Here is a 19,840-nt window from a genome sequence, read left to right on the forward strand (position 1 = left end):
CCTAAAATCTTTTCTATAATAGACATAAGCTTATTCATATATTTACATCATGGCCCAGGCTTTCCTGTCAGTGGTGAAGGCAACATTTTGTCGTTCACCTCAATTGTTGCTCAGAGATTTTTTGTGAGCTTAATTGTTATTGGGGATTTCCACTAATCGGGTGTTTCCACTAATCGAGCACCCAGTGTGCTCCTTTACAGAGCATCTGTGGCATTTGTGAGCAGGACAAGCAACTGCAAAGCTTTTCAACAAATCAGATTGAAGAATTCTCACTGAGTCACACAAATTGCAAACCAGGACAAACAGGAAATGCACATTGTATTTAAATGATGTGCAGGAAGCAATGTAAAGATTTGGACATACAGATAAGAACACAAGAAATAGGAGCAGGAGTAGACCGCATGGCCCCTTGAGCCTGCTCCACCATTCAATACAATCATGGTTGATCATGGGTTTCAACTCTACTTTCCTGCCTGTCCCCAATATCGCAGATTCCCGGAGAGATCAAAAATCTGTCTATACCAGCCTTAAATATTTTCAACGATGTCGCATCCACAACTCTCTTGGGTAGAAAATTCCAAAGATTCACAACCCTTTGAGTGAAGTAATTGCTCCTAATCTCAGGCCCAAATGATTGACCTCTTATCCTGAGGCTGTGCCCCTGTGTATTAGACTCCCTAACCAGTGGAAACAATCTCTCAGCGTCCACCCTATCAAGCTCTTTCAGAATTTTGTAGGTTTCAATGAGATCACCTTTCATTCTTCTAAACTGCAGAGAATATAAGCCCAATTTACTCAGCCTCTCATCATAGGACAACCCTCTCATCCCAGGTACTAATTTAGTGAACCTTCGCTGTACCATCTCCAATGCAAGTATATCCTTTCTTAAATTTGGAGACCAAAACTGCACACAGTACTCCAAATGTGGTCTCACCAGAATCCTGTACAATTGTATCAAGACTTCTTTATTCCTGTACTCCAAGTCCCTTGCAATAAAGGCCAACATGCCATTTGCCTTCCTAACTGCTTGCGATGCTTGTGTTCTTTGTATGAGCATACCCAAATCTCTTTGAACATCAACACTTACAACTTTCTCACCTTTTAAAAACATTCTGCTTTTCTATTCTTACGACCCAAGTGAATAACTTCACATGTTATACGTTATACTGTCTTGTTGTTAAATCACTTAACCTGTCTATATCACTTTGCAGCCCCAGTGTCCTCCCAACAGCTTACCTTTCCACCTAGCTTTGTATCATCAGCAAACTTAGATACATTACTCTCTGTTTCTTTGCCTAAGTCATTAATATGGATTGTAAATAGCTGAGGCCCCAGCACCAATCACTGTGGCACTCCACTATTCATAGCCTGCTAACCTGAAAATGCTTCCTGTCTGCTAACCAACCTTCTGTCCATGCTAATATATTACCCCCAACTCCATGAGCTCTTATCTTGCCTATTAACCTTCTCTGTGGCACTATATTGAATGCCATTTGGAAATCCATATGTACTACATCTACTGGTTCCCCTTTTATCTACCTTATTAGTTACATCTTTAAAAAATGAGATGAGGGGAGACAGATGAAAGAGATAAACAGAAAAGCAAAAATATATCTTTTTATAAAACCTGCAGCATTAATTTTCTTCTGAGGGAATGAGACTCCAAAGTTGGAAAAATGCATTTTACACGACCAAGGAGATTCTTCAGTAGTAATTATTACTTATTACTCATTAAAAAAGTAACTTACTCCTAAATGCACTAGCCCTACCTTTTTAAATTGTCTTTAGTGTGGAACAAATACCACAAGTTCACACTGTTACAGTGATTTTAATGCCAAACCTATAAGTGAGAACTGAAACAATGGCCCTGCAGAGCAGCAGCGTATCTCTGACAGAAACTTTTGGATTTATGTAGTTATCACATGTGCAGATTCCAGAGGCTGTTTTCAGATTTATCCTGTAATAAGTGTAAGCACTGATAGCCTAGCTGTTATTATTATAGCAAAATCATGGCCCGTATCTTCCAAGATAAAAACAACAGAGAACCTTTTCACAATCCTCAACACAATAATATACAGTAATACATTTGTACATTTTGATATATTACCCCCCAGCTTCCCATTCTGGAAAATAATCTGAAAGAGAACCTAATTCTAAATGTTCATCCCACAAATAAGCTAGCTGGTTGAAGGGGAAGATGCCTCCCTTATGTCACAGCTGTTATTAGGAGCTCAGTGTATGCAAAATGATAGAAGCACCTTATCCTACCATATAGCAAGTTGGAGCATCGACAAGCTGTCCCAATGCACCTCCTGCTTTGATCACCACAATTAATCAAAAGGGCTTCTTAAACTGATTTATATTGATTTTTGACTTGGGGCTTTTCTGGTGCTAGCCTTCAGTAGCTGGGGGTCACATCAATGTAAATTGGTGGGTTTTATTTTGAAACCTATTGCAAAGAAGATCCATTTTTGCATTAGGTCTTCTTGGCTGCTGCCAGTTGCAGTTGATATAATGACATTAGGGCCAATTTTTGCCTGTGGCACTGACCAGGTGGGTGACGATTAGGGCATCCGTTCTGCTTGCCCGAGGGTGTCAGCAGGACGCACAAATGTTTTCACGATCAGATCTCATTTAAATATAAGAGGAGAGCTGCTGACCCTAATTGCATGACTGATAGACAGCTCACCCTTTTGGGAGTGCAGCGCATTTGTCGCTTCTTAAAGACAACCTACAGCACCTAAAAGGAAAGTAGAGTTTTTGGCGGTGGTGAGTGGACAATGTGTTATTGAGGCAGCAAGTCGAATGACGAGAGCCGCAATAGAGGACTTCACAGAACAAACCAGGGCCAGGAAAGAGGTCTTTCCATCGGATGGGTGATGAGTGCTGCAGCTGCAATGGAGAGAAGAGCTTGAGTAGGTTAATGCTAACAGCATAGTTTCTCGGTGCTGGCTGCAGTGCAGGAAGAAATTTAACGTGTTTACCAAGATTGGCAAAGTTTGAAATGTTTAGACTCTTCTCCAAACCTGACTTACTCTCTACACAGATCTGTAACCTCAGCCTTCAGTCCAGTACTAGCAATCCTTTACTGCCCCAACAATCACAACAGGACACTTCGCTGCACTGGTAGGTGAGGCGGTGGCATTGTGGTAATGTCACTTGACCAGCAATCCAGAGGCCCAGGTTAATGCACTGGGAACACTGGTTCAAATCTCACCACAGTGACTAGAGGGATTTAAATACAATTAATAAATCTAGAAATTAAAAAGCCAGCAATGGTGTCAATTGTCATCTGGTTCACTAATGCCCTTTAGGGAAGGAAAATCTTACATGTGACTCCAGATGTGGTTGACTCCTAAATGGCCTAGCAAGCCACTCATTAAACTGCTACAAAACCTAAGTGCAATGGAAATGACAACAGCACACCCTCCCAGCCCTGTCGATCCTGCAAAGTCCTCCTTACTAATATCTGGGGGCTTGTGCCAAAATTGGGAGAGCTGTCTCACAGACTAGTCAAGCAACAACCTGACGTAGTCAAACTTGTGGAATCATTGCTGACAATGTCCCAGACACCACCATCACCATCTCTGGCTATGTCCTGTCCCACTGACAGGACAGGCCCAGCAGAAGTGGTGGCACAGTGGTATACAGTTGGGAGGGAGTTGCCCGGAGAGTCCTTAACATCGATTCTGGACTCCATGAAGTCTCATGGCATCTGGTCAAACATGGGCAAGGAAACCTCCTGCTGATTACCATGTACCACCCCCACCTCCCCAACTTCAGCTGACAAATCAGAATTCCTCCATGTCAAACACCAAATGTAAGAAACACTGAGGGTGTCATGGGCACAGAATGTACTCTGGGTGGGGGGCTTCAATCCATCATCAACATTGGTTCCATAGCACCACCGCTGGCCAAGCCCTGAAGGACATGGCTGGATTTGTACCAGGTGGTAAGGAAGCTAACAAGAAGAAAAAACCTCGTTGACCTTGTCCTCACCAATCTACATATCACAAATGCATTTGTCCATGGCAGTAGTCCTGTCTTTAAATTGAGGATACCCTCCAGCAAGTTGTGTGGCAGTACCACTGTGCTAAATGCGATTGACTTTGAACAGATCTAGCAACTCAAAACTGGGCAACCATGAGGTGCTGTGGGCTATCAGCAGCAGCAGAATTGTATTCAACCACAATCTGTAACCTCATGGCCTGGCATGTCTGCCACTCTACCATGACCACCAAGTCAGGGGACCAACCCTGGTTCAATGAAGAGTGCAGAAGCAGCACCAGAAATACTGAAAAATGAGTCAACCTGATGAAGCTACAGTACAGGACTACTTGCATGCCAAACAGCGCAAGCAGCATGCAATAGATCAGTGATGGGCAACCTAGGCTAGTGAGTGGGCGGAATGAGTGGCCCTCCTTCACCTAGTGGGCCACAAGATTGAAATTGGCCATGTGCGCTAACTATGACCCCATGAATAAGAACTTGCAGGGTGTGCCAATTGAACTGTGGCAGCGCTTTGATTGGGCACAGAGGGAGCGCACGGCTCTCACAGTCAATGTTGTGAGCAATCAGCACGTGCCCTTACTTTACCTGTGTATCACTTTAGTAATACTGGTAGGAAAAAAACTACGTGGAGGAAATGGGTGCAATCTGGAAACCCTGTGCTAGGCAACGGTCAACAAAATGTTTCTCGGACTGCACTCAGGACCCTGATGGGATACATGTGGCCTCTGGGCTGCAGGTTTCCCACCACTGCAATAGACAGAGCTAAGTGATTGTACAACCAACGGATCAGATCTAAGCTCTGCAGTCCTATCACATCCAGTCGTGAATGGTGGTGGATAATTAAACAACTCACTGAAGGAGGAGGCTCCACAAATATCCCCATCCTCAATGATGGGGGAGCCCAGCACATCAGTGCAAAAAGTAACGCTGAAGCACTTTCAACCATCTTCCGCCAGCAGTGCTAAATGGATGATCTATCTCGGCCTCCTCCTGTGGTCCCCAAAATCAAAGATGCCAGTCTTCAACCAATTCAATTCACTCCATGTGATATCAATAAACAGCTGAAGGCACTGGATACTGCAAAGGCTATTGGACCTGACAATATTCCGGCAATAGTGCTAAAATCTTGTGCTCCAGAACTGCTGTGTCCCTAACCAAGCTGCTCCAGTACAGCTACAACACTGGCATCTACCCAGCTATGTGGAATATTGTCCAGGTATGTCCTGTACACAAAAAGCAGGGCAAATCCAATCCAGCCAATTACTGTCCCATCATCTACTCTCCATCAGTATAGTGATGGAAGTGGTCATCTACAGTGCTATCAAGCGGCACTTACATGGCAATAGCCTACTCACTGACGTTCAATTTGAGTTCCACCATGGCCATTCAGCTCTTGGCCTCTTTACGATCTTTTTCTAAACATAAACAAAAGAGCTGAATACAAGAGATGAGGTGAGAGTGACTGCCCTTGACATCAAGGCTGACATTTGACCGAGTGTGACCTCAAGGAGCCCAAGCAAAACTGCAGTCAATGGAAATCAGGGGAAAACCCTCCTCTGGTTGGAGTCATACCTAGCACAAAGGTGGCTTGTGATTATTGAAGGTCAATCACCTCAGCTCCCAGGACATTGCTGCATGAGTTCCTCAGGGTAGTGTTCTCGGCCCAAGCATTTTCAGCTGCTTCACCAATGACCTTCCCTCCATCATAAGGTCAGAAGTGGGGTTGTTCGCTGATGATTGCACAATGTTCAGCACCATTCACGACTCCTCAGATACTGAAGCAGTCCATGTCCAAATGCAGCAAGACCTGGACAATATCCAGGCTTGGGCTGACAAGTGGCAAATAACATTTACGCCACACAAGTGTCAGGCAATGACCACCTCTAACAAGAGAGAATCTAACCATCGCTCCTTGACATTCAATGGCATTACCATCGCTGAATCTCCCACTATCAACTTCCTTAGGCTTACCATTGACCAGAAACTGAACTGGACTAGCTACGTAAATACAGTGGCTATAAGATCAGGTCAGGAGCCAGGAATCCCGCGGTGAGTTATTCACCTCCTGACTCCCCAAAGCCTGTCCACCATCTACAAGACACAAGTCAGGAGTGTGATGGGATACTCCCCACTTGCCTGGATGAGTGCAGCTCTCACAACACTCAAGAAGCTTGCTACCATCCAAGACAAAGCAGCCCGCTTGATTGGCACCACATCCACAAACACTCATTCCCTCCACCACCGTTACACAGTAGCAGCAGCAGTGTGTGCCACCTACAAGATGCACTGCAGGAACTCACCAAGCCTCCTTAGGCAGCACCTTCCAAACCCACGATCACTACCATCTAGAAGGACAAAGGCAGCAGGGAAATGGGAACACCACCACCTGGAAGTTCCCCGCTAAGGCACTCACCATCCTGACATGGAGATATATTGCCATTCCTTTACTGTCGCTGGGTCAAAATCCTGGAACTCCCTTCCTAACAGCACTGTGTGTGTACCTACACCACATGGACTGCAGCGGTTTCAAGAAGGCAGCTCACCACTACCTTCTCAAGGGCAACCAGGAATGGGCAATAAATGCTGGCCCAGCCAGCGATGTTCATATCCTATGAGCGAATAAATTAAAAAGAACTCCTTCTGTTTGTACTCACATACTCAATACCTGTTACTGTTGTGACAACAATTTCCTCCACTTGCCCACACCTGATGTTTCTTCTTCTCAGCATGTGCACTATACTTATCGAAGGGTGGGAGCACCAGGACAGATACTGAACCTAATTGTTCATTTAGGGGTGCAGGGATTGTTCAGCTGAAACTTCGATAAGCTGCTGCTGGGGCATTTTGGTTTCTTTGCCATCTTAAATGCCGTTACTGCTATCTCTCTTAGCTTTCTGAAGGTCTTTCTCCAGTGGTGGCTTCATGCATTGTCCCAGTTGCAGAAAAAAGTTATATAGTAAACCACAAAGTTATGGGCTTGTAATGGACGATGTCACTAGACCTGTTCAGGCAGTGGAGTTATTACTCGAGGGCTCCAATGGTCTCCTCAACAAGGGCTCCCATCTAGCCATGGATCTGACTGCAGTGCAGTTTGGTTGCTGAGCGTGGGTTCATGAGAGGACTCATGAGCCAAATGTGCAGGTGATAACTCTTGTCACCAGTTCTTCAGTAGTTTTAGTCAGTCCTGCAGGCCTTGTCGATATGAAATATTCCACCATTGCCTTTTGCATTGTGCCCTGGATGTGCAGACACTGATGCCTGTTTTATTTAAATAGCCTGATTACATTCTCACCCTAGAGACTCAGTGAGGCCAGGAGTTTTCCAATTCCTGTTTCACCACACTTAGCAGCGTGGGATTGTTGTTATTTTGACCCACTAAGTATAATCTACAACATCCTTACATGCTATATCGTGTTCATAGATAATTCATACTGTCATGACATAAAACTTTTCCCTTTCATAATCTTAAGTAGTATTAAAGCAGGCTGATAAGAAATCCCAAATCACTGTTAAATGAATAATTAGGAATGGTCTATGACCTCTAAATTGATCATGTTCACTTACTCCTCAAACCAGGCACTTGATTAATGATAGGCTAATTTTATCCTTGGCTGTATCAGATCTCCTTGAAAGCCAAGGCTCTCGTCTAAGAAAGGATTCAGCTTAATTTATGTAGAATTTTGATTGAAATGCAATTTTGAAGAGTTGCATATTAATGAAGGCTCAGAAGCATAAAAGGAAGTGACAATAGAACACCACTGCTCTTCTCAAACATGACACATTTTATGCTGTGGACCTAAATGGATCACCTCTTCACCTTGCATTCCAAAGAAGCACATCAGATTCTGGCTCAGAAAGCAGAGGGCAGCAAATGATGACAAAAGGTCAAGGTGATATGTGCAGCCATGTGATGAAGATCGTAAGGCTCTGTGACAGTTACTGTAATGAGAAGCTATTTTGACATAAGACTGTTATATTATTAGTGATTAATCTTTGGACCAAAGCCTACTGCTGACGATATCATCAGATGAAAATTTAAGGTGTTCAAGTGACATTCTTTTGTCCATTATTTTAATGGAAGCATTTACAGATTTAAAATAAATTGTTTAACCTTTGTGTCAAAATAGCACACCAAGGAATAACATGCAAAATTAACACGAACAGTAACTTCTTGGCTCAAAAAGAGCAAGAAACAACTTCAAGAACAAAGAAGCAAGTACATTATTTTGTTAATACCATTTTACCACAATGAATATGATTCACCATTTCAATTATTTTCCTTCTTGCTTAGTGGGGCATATTTTCTAATTGGAAATGGTATATTTATCATAAGACTTCTGTGTATGTATAAAAATGACACAGGACCAAGTTGCCTCATTCTATTTTCATCAAAATTAGTGCCAGTGACGATAATATAAATGAAGATTTATTGGATTTTAATAGTTACTAAATAAGGCAAATTATTAATTCTATGCAATTAATACTTATTGTACCTTAAACTGCACTTCATTCCCTCCAAGAGGTTCCTGTAATACAATTCACAAGATATTTGGTCAGCCAGTCTAAAATATATTTTATTATTTCAATATACTAAATGGTCAGTTGCTAATACAAAATTCACTGAATTTTAAAACAGCAGAATGGTTTTGAATTTTAAAATAAACATCAGGCATTCATTTCACTGTTAAGAAATATGTGTTTGCTCCGTAAGAATGATTTGCTGTAAAAGGTACAGTTTACTCACCACTATTCAATCTCCTATGGTGTTGCACAGAATCAAGATTTAGTGTAGTCTTCAGTTGAAGTAGGGTTAGAAGGTGGGAAATAATTGGGACAGCATGCATGGACACAATTCAATCCCCGTTTGAAAGAGATGCATTCTGTTCTAATTTTGTATATTTTCATTACAAAATTCTAAGTCCATATTTATAATGGAAACTGTCCATGCAAACTTATTGCAGTGAACAGCACTGAATGAAAGCCATCGTGCCTGTGAGTACTTTGTGATTTCTAATGAGTCCATTAATAAAAGTGGGCACATTTTGTGTTAAAAAGAAAATTACAATATTAAACTCTAAAATTCTTAGGTTTATGCAAAATGTTCTGCAATTAAAAATAAGCAACTTGGAACCGGCTACTCACTGGGATCCCTCTACTCCTGATACTAAATTTACCAGCAGTTGGCTACTTGGAACACAGTTTTCATTGTTTATTATGGTCCTAATGAAGCCAAATCATCACAGCATTTTTCCAGTGAATATAGTAACAAATGTACGAAGCAACAAACTAGAAAATCAGCTATGCCCACTTTTGGGGGCGCGGGGGTCAGACTGCAATTCTGGCACCTGAATGGTGAGATCCAAAGTGTTCCTAATATTGACCTCAGGCCTAATTTCCATCAGGCAGGTGTGACAGGAAGAACCAGTGAAGATTGTTACTGTTGTCAGGGCTAGTGGCTTTCAGGTAAGTGAACAAAGTAAGGGTGTGGAGAAGGAGAAATAGAGGCCAAAGAGGTGATTGGAAGTTGAGTCACGTACAAAGGGAGGCCGGGAAAGGGTTATGTGGGAAGTACCAGCTGCATTCTTTAAATGTGGGGCTGTAAAGAGCATTTCAGCTTCTCCTGGCTCCGAAATCAGATAAGCATATCGTTATATCACATGACTGATGACTGGCACGTATCTAATATATTACTAAAATAAAGAGTATTGATCACTTTTAAAAAACTGTTTAAGGAGCAAGTAACTCCATTTTCTCTCAAAACCTCTTACTTTCAATTAGTTGTGTTATAAAATATTCCATTCTTTGATCTCTTTTCAGATGGATTTGAGCATTTTTTTAAGCTGAAGTACTTAACTTGTTTATGCTTGCGTCCTTTCTTTCTAAAACCTTTCTTCTTTCCCTCAGCCATTACTTTTACCTTCTTACTTCCTAAGAGTGGGTTTGTAGTTCAGTATTAAAAGGTTGCAGAATGACTTTCTGACATGACAAAAATAACAACCTCTGCCCCTTAAAAAAGCAAAAAAGATCACAACCCAAACATATATTATCGCAATTATTATTGATTGTCCCAAACCCATCAATTTTTTTAAAGGTCTCCATAAAAATCTGTTTGCTGGATATGGAATTTCAAGTTCTGCACCGAGGGACATGCCATTCACTTATGTCCACCCTGGTCATGTAAATAACACCATTCCTAGGATCTGGGAGGGACTGTATGTCAGATGGTGCTGACAGACAGTGGTCTTGCTCTGCGACACATTCACAGGTAGAGATAACCACCACAGTGTGTATCAAATGCCATATCATGGGCTCAATTCACTCAACCCAGGTACTTATATAAATCAGCAATTGGGATATATACCCTTGTATCTTCTCATAAATTGTTTCTGAATTTTAGTGAGAAATACATTCCCCTATCTTGTTATAACCCCTGGTCCCCCATTAGCATATGCATTGATTCCATGGGCAGAATTTTGCCCTTGGCGTGGGGGGTCAGCGGAGGCAGTCAGGAAGCCGACGGCCGCCCACGATCGGCAACGCTCCGCGATTTTACGCAGGCCGGCCAATTAACGCTCGCTCAGCATGATACGCGAGCTGCAGCGCTCAGCTCTGCCTGTGAGGGCCGGGGGGTGTGGTGCGGGAGTGCGAGCAGGCCCAGCGTGAACTTTGCGCATGCGCACGGCAGAGTGCAGAATAATCTCCATGGAGCTGCCTCAGGGAGGTGAAGAATTTTCAAAAAAAAATAAAGAGCAGAAAATTGTAATGAAACATGTTCCCCTCATGTGACTCTGTCACATGAGCAGGGTCATGTTTTTAATTAAAAAATAAAGTTTTTGTTTTATTTTATTTGCTTTTGGAAACCGTATCCCACTCGTGGATGAGGTTTCCAAAAAAAATGCAAAGGCCGCTTGGCCTTTTCACCTACCTGTCAACTATTAGGTTGAACGGGCAGTGAAAAATTAAACTCAGTTGATAACTTAATGGCCTTAACAGGCCTTTCAATTGTCAGTGACCGCGCTGCTGGCTCCGGCGCACACCCGCTGACCGAACTAGCGCGCAACTCGCGTTGACGTTGACACGCTCGGCCGACGTCATCGCGCGTCATTTCACGCTCGGTCAGGTCAGGCGCATGCCCACCCGCCGAGCTAAAAATTCTGGCCCTGCGTGCTACATTCTGAAGTAAAAGTATTTGATCAGAAAGTATTTTATTAGAGGAGGTCACAACCTGAAACTCTGGGCAGGATTTTTGGGCATCATCACAGGTGGGTCGGGAAACTTTGGAGAGCCGTTGACTTTTAACGGCTCTCCAAATTTTTCCGTCTATCCCTTGACGATGCCTGCTGGTGTCGGGGCTGGAAAATCCCACCCTTTAACTCTGTTTCTCTCTCCACGGATGCTGCCAGACCAGCTGAATATTTCCAGCATTAACTGTTATTTCAGATTTTAAAAATTTGCAGTCTTTTGCTTTTGGATCAGGAATGCTAACGTGATTTCAGGCAATGGAAACTATGGGTGGAATTTTACGGCCCGGCCACGGCGAGCTGTTCAAAGGTCCATTGCCTTCAGTGGGACTGGAAAACCCTGCCGGTGGGAGGGGCTGTAACATTCCACCCTATGAAGTAAAGCAGAAGAGAGAATCTGTAGTTTGGTTTAGAGACATGGTCAATACTGAATTGTCAATGGTTGAATTAGAGATCCTTTATATTAGAACTAAGTATTTATTTTTATGGGCAGAATTTTGCCCTCAATGGGGCGGGCTCGGTGGGGGTGGGCGGGGGTGGTCAGAAATCCGACTGCCGCCCGCGATTGGGGCCTGACTGCGATTTCACACTTCAGGCCCACCCAGTGTGAAACGCGACTCGTCACAGGCCAGGTAGGGGCGAGCGGGGGCGAGGGCCTGTCGGCCACCGGGTCCAATGGTGACCACGTGGTCTGTTTAAAAACGGCCCAGACAGCCCCAGAAAGGCTGCCAGGGAAGAACGCTGTAAGGATGGAGTCCAGTGTGTCAGCAAACGCCAGGCGGGAGGGCAGGTCGGGTAGGCACTCGGCCCCCCGTTTTTCCAACAAATGCCTTTCTGCCCTCCTGGAGGAGGTGGCTGCTAGGAGGGACACCCTTGTCCCCAGAGATGGGAGGAGGAGATCACCGCACCTCACCAAGAGGGCGGTGGAGGAGGTGGCATCCTGGGTGAGCAGCCACGACGTGGTGCAGCGCACATGGGTGCAATGCCAGAAGTGGTTCAGTGACCTGCTACGCTCAGGAAGGGTGAGTACCGTGTTGGCGTGGGTCAGTGTGCAGATGTGTTAAGGTGTGGCCGTCCCCCTGTGGATCTCAGGGGTGCTAGAGTCTGAGTGCCAACTGTCAGTCACGCTGGAGCTGACCAAGGAGCTGAGCCCTGGCTGCTTGGACTGACTGCCTTGTGGCTGGACGGCCATGACTCAGATGTGCCCTGTGAGGTGCTGGTCATGGGTGATCATTTGTTCCCCATTTTGTTTTTCTTTTTTTAATGGTGTGACTACCAAAACCAGTTTTTTTCTGTTCAAGACTATGTGAGTTCCAACATAAAATTAAATTTGCTTTTGTGTTATTGGCCTGAGTATGCTTCATTTATTTTGTAGGTGCAGGGTAGGCCAGTACGTAATGCTGGACGTGGGTGGCTCGAACCTTTATTACACAGGCACTGAGTGTATCTTGAGGGCCAAAGAAAGGGTTATTTCTGTGATCCATAATGGAGGCGGCAGCCCTGGCATGAGGTGGTAGTTCTTATTTGGCAGCCTAGCTGACGAATCATTGGATCATGGCATCCCTAGTATCCCTGTCTCCCTGAAGGTTACTGAGGTCTGGCTCCATGACCTCAGCGTTCTCCTCACCATGCTCCTCTTCTGACACACTACTGGATTCATCCTCTGTGGCCTGTGCAGCTGCATCAACATCCTCTTCCTCCAGTGGGTCCCCCTTTGCCAGTGCCAGGTTGTGGAGAGCGCGGTTTGTAACCATGATCAGTGACACCCGCTCTGGGGGGTATTGCAGTGCGCCCCCTGAACGGTCCAAGCAGCAGAAGCACATCTTGAGAAGACGTAAGGCTCTCTCTCTCTCTCTCTCTACCACCACCCCTGTGGAATTTGGATGTCTACCTAGCTGCACCAAAACATTTAAACAAGGGCAGTTCAGGCATACTCCTGACCATAAGACACTTGGGCTGTCCATGAGAGTGACCCATGCTACTACACCCCAGAAATTGTCCGGGATGGACCCAAAACTATTAACTTAATTATAAAAGCAAAATACTGCAGATGCTGGAAATCTGAAACAAAAACAGAAAATGCTGGAAAAGCTCAGCAGATCTAGCAGCATCTGTGGAGAGCGAAACAGAGTTAACGTTTTGAGTCCGTATGACCCTTATTCAAGGCTGAAGAGAAGTGGAAATATGATGAAATTTATACTGTTTAAGGGGAGTGGAGCAGGTGAAGCTGGATAGAAGTCCAGTGATAAGTGGGGACAAAGGAGAGATTAATAAAGATGTCATGAACTAAAGGGTAATGGTAAGGGCTAAAAAAAGGTGCTGATAGTGGCATAAAGGTAAGAAAGCAGAATGTGATAATAGCAGAACAAGCATTGTGTGTTCCGAAACGATTAACATTCATTTGCATGGATTATTTTCCTGTATCCATTAATATGTTTACCCAGTTGTCTGCTTTCCGCTCTTCACCCATCTTTTACCTATGTTGGCACTTAACCGTTGATCCCTTAGACCTTAACCTTTGCTGTCTTTGTGTGGCAGCTTTATTGAATGCTTTTGAATGTCGGTACATAACATTTAATTTACTTAATACTGAAACAGGCCATTTGGCCCAACAGGTCCATGCCTGTATTTATTGCCCACTTTTCTTGATCTAACCCATCAATAGATCCTTCTATTTCTATCTCCCTTATGTAATTATATAGCTGCTCCACAAATGCATCAATACTATTTGGCTCACCAATTCCTTGTGGTAGTGAGTATCACATTCTAACCACTTTCTGGTAATGAAGTTTCTCCTGAATTTGTATTGGATTTGTTTGTGACTATCTCATATTTTTAAGCACCTAGTTCTGGCCTCACCTGCAAGTGGAAACATCTTTTCTATATCTGCATTAACAATCCCTTTCATAATCTTAAAGACCTCCATCAGGTCCTCACACAGTCTTCTCTTTTCCAGAGAAAGGAGCACCAATGTTTTCCATCTTTCCTGATATGTATAGAATTGAGAGGTTACATCATTTACTGCATTCCCTTTGTTTATAGGCATGACAATGTTCTTGAAGAGTTTACTTCAATTAATCAAATACAGTCTGCACTTTATCTTGACTAGGTACATATCAAGCTTACACTCTTTTACTAAAAGCAAAATAACTTACCAGTTGTATTGGGCGTATTGACATGATTGAGCTATCGTCTCCTCCCCAACCTTGATAGTTTCTGTACACTCCTTTTTCTAGAATATACTGCTCTCCAGAGTAATGTTCTTGACGATACGCTACCCACCTAATACAGAGATACATTATGAGGATTAGTTCATCGTAAAATAGCACTTACAATATCTAATTCTAGACAAACCGTAAATATACTTACGCTCCATTTTTTACTTCAATTGACCGAGTCACTGTTCCATATCCTATGCTTTCCAAATTTGGAATGGCATGAATAACAAAAATGTTATTGCCTTTCTTTAAGTCTGCTTCCTCAAATAAGGTGATTTCAGGTTTCATATAATCCTGGTGAATAAGATAGTTAAAATGTTATCACTAGTAATAGGAAACATATTCCATACAAAGGGCTGCATTTTATGTGCCCCCAGTGGGTGCATTTCCCACAATGGTGGGGGGGGGGGGGGGGGGCATATAAAATAGGGTGAGCGCCCACCCCACCACCTTCCTGCCTACCCCCAAGCTCACCCCCAAAATTGGCAGCCCACCCGCCATATTTAAATGAGCAATTAAGGGTCAATTTGGCTTGTTATCAAGCCTACTGACCCTGATAATATGCTGCCCACACCATAAAATGTTTGATGTGGGCAGCAGGGTGGGAGCGCGAAGGATGAGTTTTAAACTGAAATGTTTAAAGGGCGGGAAGGAGGGCGGCCTCCCCTTTAGCTGCTAAGGTTGAGGCCATTCATTCACCCTCCTCTGCTTTCCCCTTTCCTTTGGCCCACCAAGCCAATCCTCTCCCCAGCTTTGCCCCTGCCGTAATCCTGAACCAGTATAATTTCTCCCTTCTTTCCTCTCATGCCCTCTCTCAACTCATCTCATCCATTTGACCCGTCTCCTCCTTCTTTGACCCCATTCCTGCTAAACAGCTAACCATCCAGTTTTCTTCCTCAAGCCCTCTGCTAGATGATGCTGTAAATAGATCCCCTATCAAAACCCTCAATGTCCAATTAGGGTGTCAATTTCACAATCTGTGGGTCTTTTCTACCTCTCCCAATGCCCATTTGCCTCTTTTGGTCCTATAGCATTAACACCAGAATATTTTCCTAGGCACTGATAGGATACCTAACATCAAGAAGTAGCCTATCAGGAGCTCATCCTGCACCCTAACCCAGGGAAATGGTTGGGGTTTTTATTTCTCGCGATATTTCAGTTGGACGGCGCGTGTGAGAGTTGGCAGCCTGCCCGCCGACAATTAAGAGGCCTATTAAGGCCCTTAATCAAGTAATTAATCTGTAGTTTTCACTGCCCGTTCAACCGTTTGATTCCATCGGCTGGATGAGGTTTCCAACGGGAAATAAAAATGTTATAAAAATGTCTGAACATCAGTTTAAACATCTCCCCATTCATGTGACTGAGTCACATGTGGGGACATGTTTATATCATTTCTAAAAATCTTTCTTGTTTATGTCCAATTCTTCCGCTCCCTGAGGCAGCTCTTTGCCCTCAGGGAGCTGTCAACGTGCGCTCCCCCACGCATGCACAGACTTCTGTGTTCGCCCTCCTCCTGCCCCCACCCTGGCAGCACTGAGCGTTTAAGTGCGCCTGTCACGCTGGCTGGCCAGCCGGTGTGAATTTGTGGTCGGGGGCCAATTACTGTTGGCCACCGTTCCCCAGCCGCTCCCGGGCCCACCCGCTGCACCCGCCTGACGAATGGGAAATCCTGCCCACATTTGTACATTGATCTAAAATATGAAACTTTAATAATTATGTTCTGAATGTTACTATGCAGCTTTATTGCTGTTTTGTTTTTGCTGGTGTCTGGGCTCACGTTAATTTTCAAGTATTAAATGGGATCATGTTGGAAAATAGTTTTGGAAGCACCATGTTAAACTAATGTTTCAGATGGGTGTTAAAGATTCCTTTGATTCTAATTGGAGAAGAACGGGGAGTTCTTTTGATGTTCCAGCTAATATTGCTTACTCAGTCAGCTTCACCAGAGATTGGTTAGCTAGTTATTCATCTCATTAGATTGATTGTAGGACATTACTAAGCACAAATGTGCTTCTCGTATGGCTACAGAAATTACAAACTGTAATTCAGTCTTCGTGATGTATGTGCTTTAGATGTTTCCAAGAGATGTGATAAAGCACTTGTTATACTTTGGGAAAGAATTTGGGAATGAGCTATGTAGAAGGATTGCGTTTTAAAAGAATGTCAATTTGCACAGGTTTAAAATGCCACTGGCTGCAGCCTCTGAGATGGGTGGCGGGCAGTTCAAGTGCACGCATGATTTCCCAATCTGCTTTTGCCAAACAAGCGATTGCCAGGAATGCATGTCCATAAAATCAACTTGCTCTTCCATACACACCATGTATAAAAGGTGCAGATTTTGGTTTATAAGATATTGTATTTTCTTATTTGTACTGCATTTGTCTTGACTTTAAAAATTCTCAACCTCATTGGCCCTCCTTATCTCTGTAATCTTCTGCCATCGCACAACCCTCCGAGATATCTGTGCTCCTCTAACTCTGGCCTCTTGTGCATTCCCAATTATAACCATTCCACAGTTGGTGGCTGTGCCTTTTATTGCCTAGGCCTCAAGCTCTGAAATTCACTCCCTACTTCTCTCCACCTCTGTACCTTCTTTAAGACACTCCTTAAAATCTACCTCTTTGACCAAACTTTTGGTCCATCTGACCTAATATCTCCTTATGTAGCTTGGTGCTATACTTTATTTTATAAGGCTCCTGTGAAGTGCTGTGGGACGTCTCATTGCATTAAAGATGCTATATAAATGTAAGTTGTCCAGCAGGGACTAATGTCAGTCCTTGGTAAAACATGCCTGACCCTTTAGCAGGTGCTTATTCTGTGCACAGAGTTCAAATGCACAGTTTTATTGTGATGTCGGTTACATTATATCAACTTAACCCATAGTATGACCATTAATTTTCAAGTAAAATCCAATTCCATCCTAAAATGTTACTTATTTCTCAGTGTTAGAGTGTCATCAAACTTAACCCCTGGTCTTAACCTAATGAGCCTGGCTAGAATGGGATACATTCAGGTCTGACAACTGAATTTCACTCCCTTTGTATTATCAGCTGGTTTGAAGTCATGGAGCAGAAAATCAGGTAGGAATGGGCATCCAGGCCAAACATGCCCGTTCTTGGTGGGCGCTTTAGGATAAATTTGTGGTTTTAATGTCAATAGATTTTTTTAAAAATGCCCTAACACACCTTGGTATCATCTAATGAACCAATGATATCATTAATATAAAGCTTCACATCTGTGCCCTTTGCTATTTGGAATAGCAAACACAAACCCCCAGATACATTGCTAATAATTAACTATTGTTTCATTTGGCCAGAAGTTTTGAAATATCTCATTAACATCCATGCCATTCAGAAGTTGTATGTTTCATGTCTAATTATGATTTCTTTAGAATGTCCATAAGAAATTACTATATATCTTAAAAGCTCATCAGCTGTAATAACAGGCAACAGTTTCTCACAATTGCATTTTTGAGTAAAGCTGTAACTTGGCGTTTAACTTTGATCACCAACAGCCAACTGCTTTGCATAATTTTAGTAGACTCTAGCAGAATAAATCTTAATGGATCATAAAAGAGATGCGCATTAGTGGGCTTTGTGTGGTCTTACACCCTTTTTTAGTGATTACTAGCCCTCTTGAATTAGCTGCGGTATATATTAAGAGATCTGGAGACAAATGTCACATCTCCATTATAGAATGCCCTCTTTCAAAATATATTTTTAGAAATTGCTGGAAAGTGTAACCCCATAAATGTTGGAACAAATCCCAGGATCCCTTCCGTGACAGGATTCCCAATTCATATTGTCATTTAACGCACTGAGTCAAATGGAGCTGCGTCCATTCGTACAGCATTTATCTTAAAGACGAGCAAAAGCTGACAATACTATCCTGATTGACCGAGCATTGCAAAATACCAATGTCTATGGAGGAGCCAGGGTATAGCTCAGATGGCCTTTTCTCCCAACTCATGGATGAGATATGCTGTCGGGATGGGAATGGTTTCCTAAAGAAGGGAAAACATTGGTATCCATATCACTCAGTCAAACAATCTAATACAAATAGTAACTCACAGCCTGAATATATCGCATGGATTGTACCGTGCTGTTAAATCCACCCCATGCCTGCCAATCCTCATACTCTCCTTCTTCCAGGAGGTACTGGTGTCCTCTGTAACATTCTTTTTCATAACAAACCCATCTGAATGACAAAGAAGAATTCATTTACAATATTGATCAAAACAATATTGTCAGCAGAAAATAAATAATCTTTGATGTTTTACTTTTTTAAAACATAAATAGCTCTCTAATACATTACAGATATATTTTCACTCTCAGCACAGCTGTAAAACTGGCAGTTGCAGATGAGCCATCTGTTATATACCTGCTTAGTTTTCTTTTTACTAAAGTCGGAAAGGAAGCTGCGGTGAGTTGTATAGTGGATGGCCCATTCATTACTGCCAGACTTACATCTGTGTCAAAAGTGAAAATTGTCCTATAGAGCCAGAGGGAATATTCCTCGATCAGTGTACAAAAAAATGTTAATATAAACATTCTCAATTTAGTTATAGAATATTCTTTAATTTACCCACAGAGCACAAAGTACACCCTGCTTTTCCTCAAAATATTGCACTTTACTGTCAGAAATAGTTGTATAATATATAATAATACTTACTAATATACAATAGATGTGTTTATGTAACCGAATTAGATCACTATTTGATTATTATAATGGGAAATGCCTGGAACACTTAAAAGATAAACTAACAAAATATTATGAAAGCCTTATGTTAATTGTTCACAATGTATACATTGTATTAAAGCACACTGACGATATCGTTTTGTCCTGTGACAATGGAATTAGTAGCATTGTAAAACATGCAGTAAACATGTGCAGCCATTTATCATTGTGTCTTTGCTTTTATTAATTACACAATCTAAAACTATTCAAAAGGAAATAAAATTCTACCATCTCCCAATTCCATACTCTTAGGAGCTACAGGCTGTTTAACATGAAGTGCTAGTTGTTGATAGAATTAAGCTTTGTCAACATACATCAACTTGCTCAGGTTCTCTGCTAATCTGTTGACAGAAGGGATTTACAAAGTATTCATTCTTACCTTTGGGCTATGATTAAATGTAACATCTAGTTTTATAATATCTCAACTGAATTTTGAACATTTGCTTTTAATTATTAAGGGCTGATAGTAACAATAATAGATGTAGGCAGGTTGAGTTATTGACTTCAACAGTGTTAAAGAGCTAAATTATCATCTGTGGATTAAGTGCTTTTTATTATATCAAGTTTATGATCATTTGAGACATTTACATGTGTCAAACTCAATACCTCTTCTGAGCCATTAATGCTGCCATT

The 19,840-nt window shown here is 42.6% G+C and overlaps 1 protein-coding gene across 1 annotated transcript in view; it reads right to left on the minus strand.

Annotated features, from left to right (window-relative positions):
- Window positions 1-19,840, minus strand: part of LOC144691869 (uncharacterized) — a 147,349-nt gene that overhangs the window by 42,109 nt on the left and 85,400 nt on the right. Inside the window, exons 12-15 of the mRNA XM_078560445.1 lie at window positions 18,541-18,667; window positions 14,622-14,764; window positions 14,408-14,534; window positions 8,505-8,537 (exon numbers count right to left, since the gene is read on the minus strand). Of these exons, the coding sequence (XP_078416571.1) occupies window positions 8,505-8,537; window positions 14,408-14,534; window positions 14,622-14,764; window positions 18,541-18,667 (430 nt within the window). The remainder of the gene's footprint in view (window positions 1-8,504; window positions 8,538-14,407; window positions 14,535-14,621; window positions 14,765-18,540; window positions 18,668-19,840) is intronic.

This window comes from Cetorhinus maximus, chromosome 16, assembly GCF_964194155.1.
Source record: "Cetorhinus maximus chromosome 16, sCetMax3.hap1.1, whole genome shotgun sequence".
Taxonomy (NCBI): domain Eukaryota; kingdom Metazoa; phylum Chordata; class Chondrichthyes; order Lamniformes; family Cetorhinidae; genus Cetorhinus; species Cetorhinus maximus.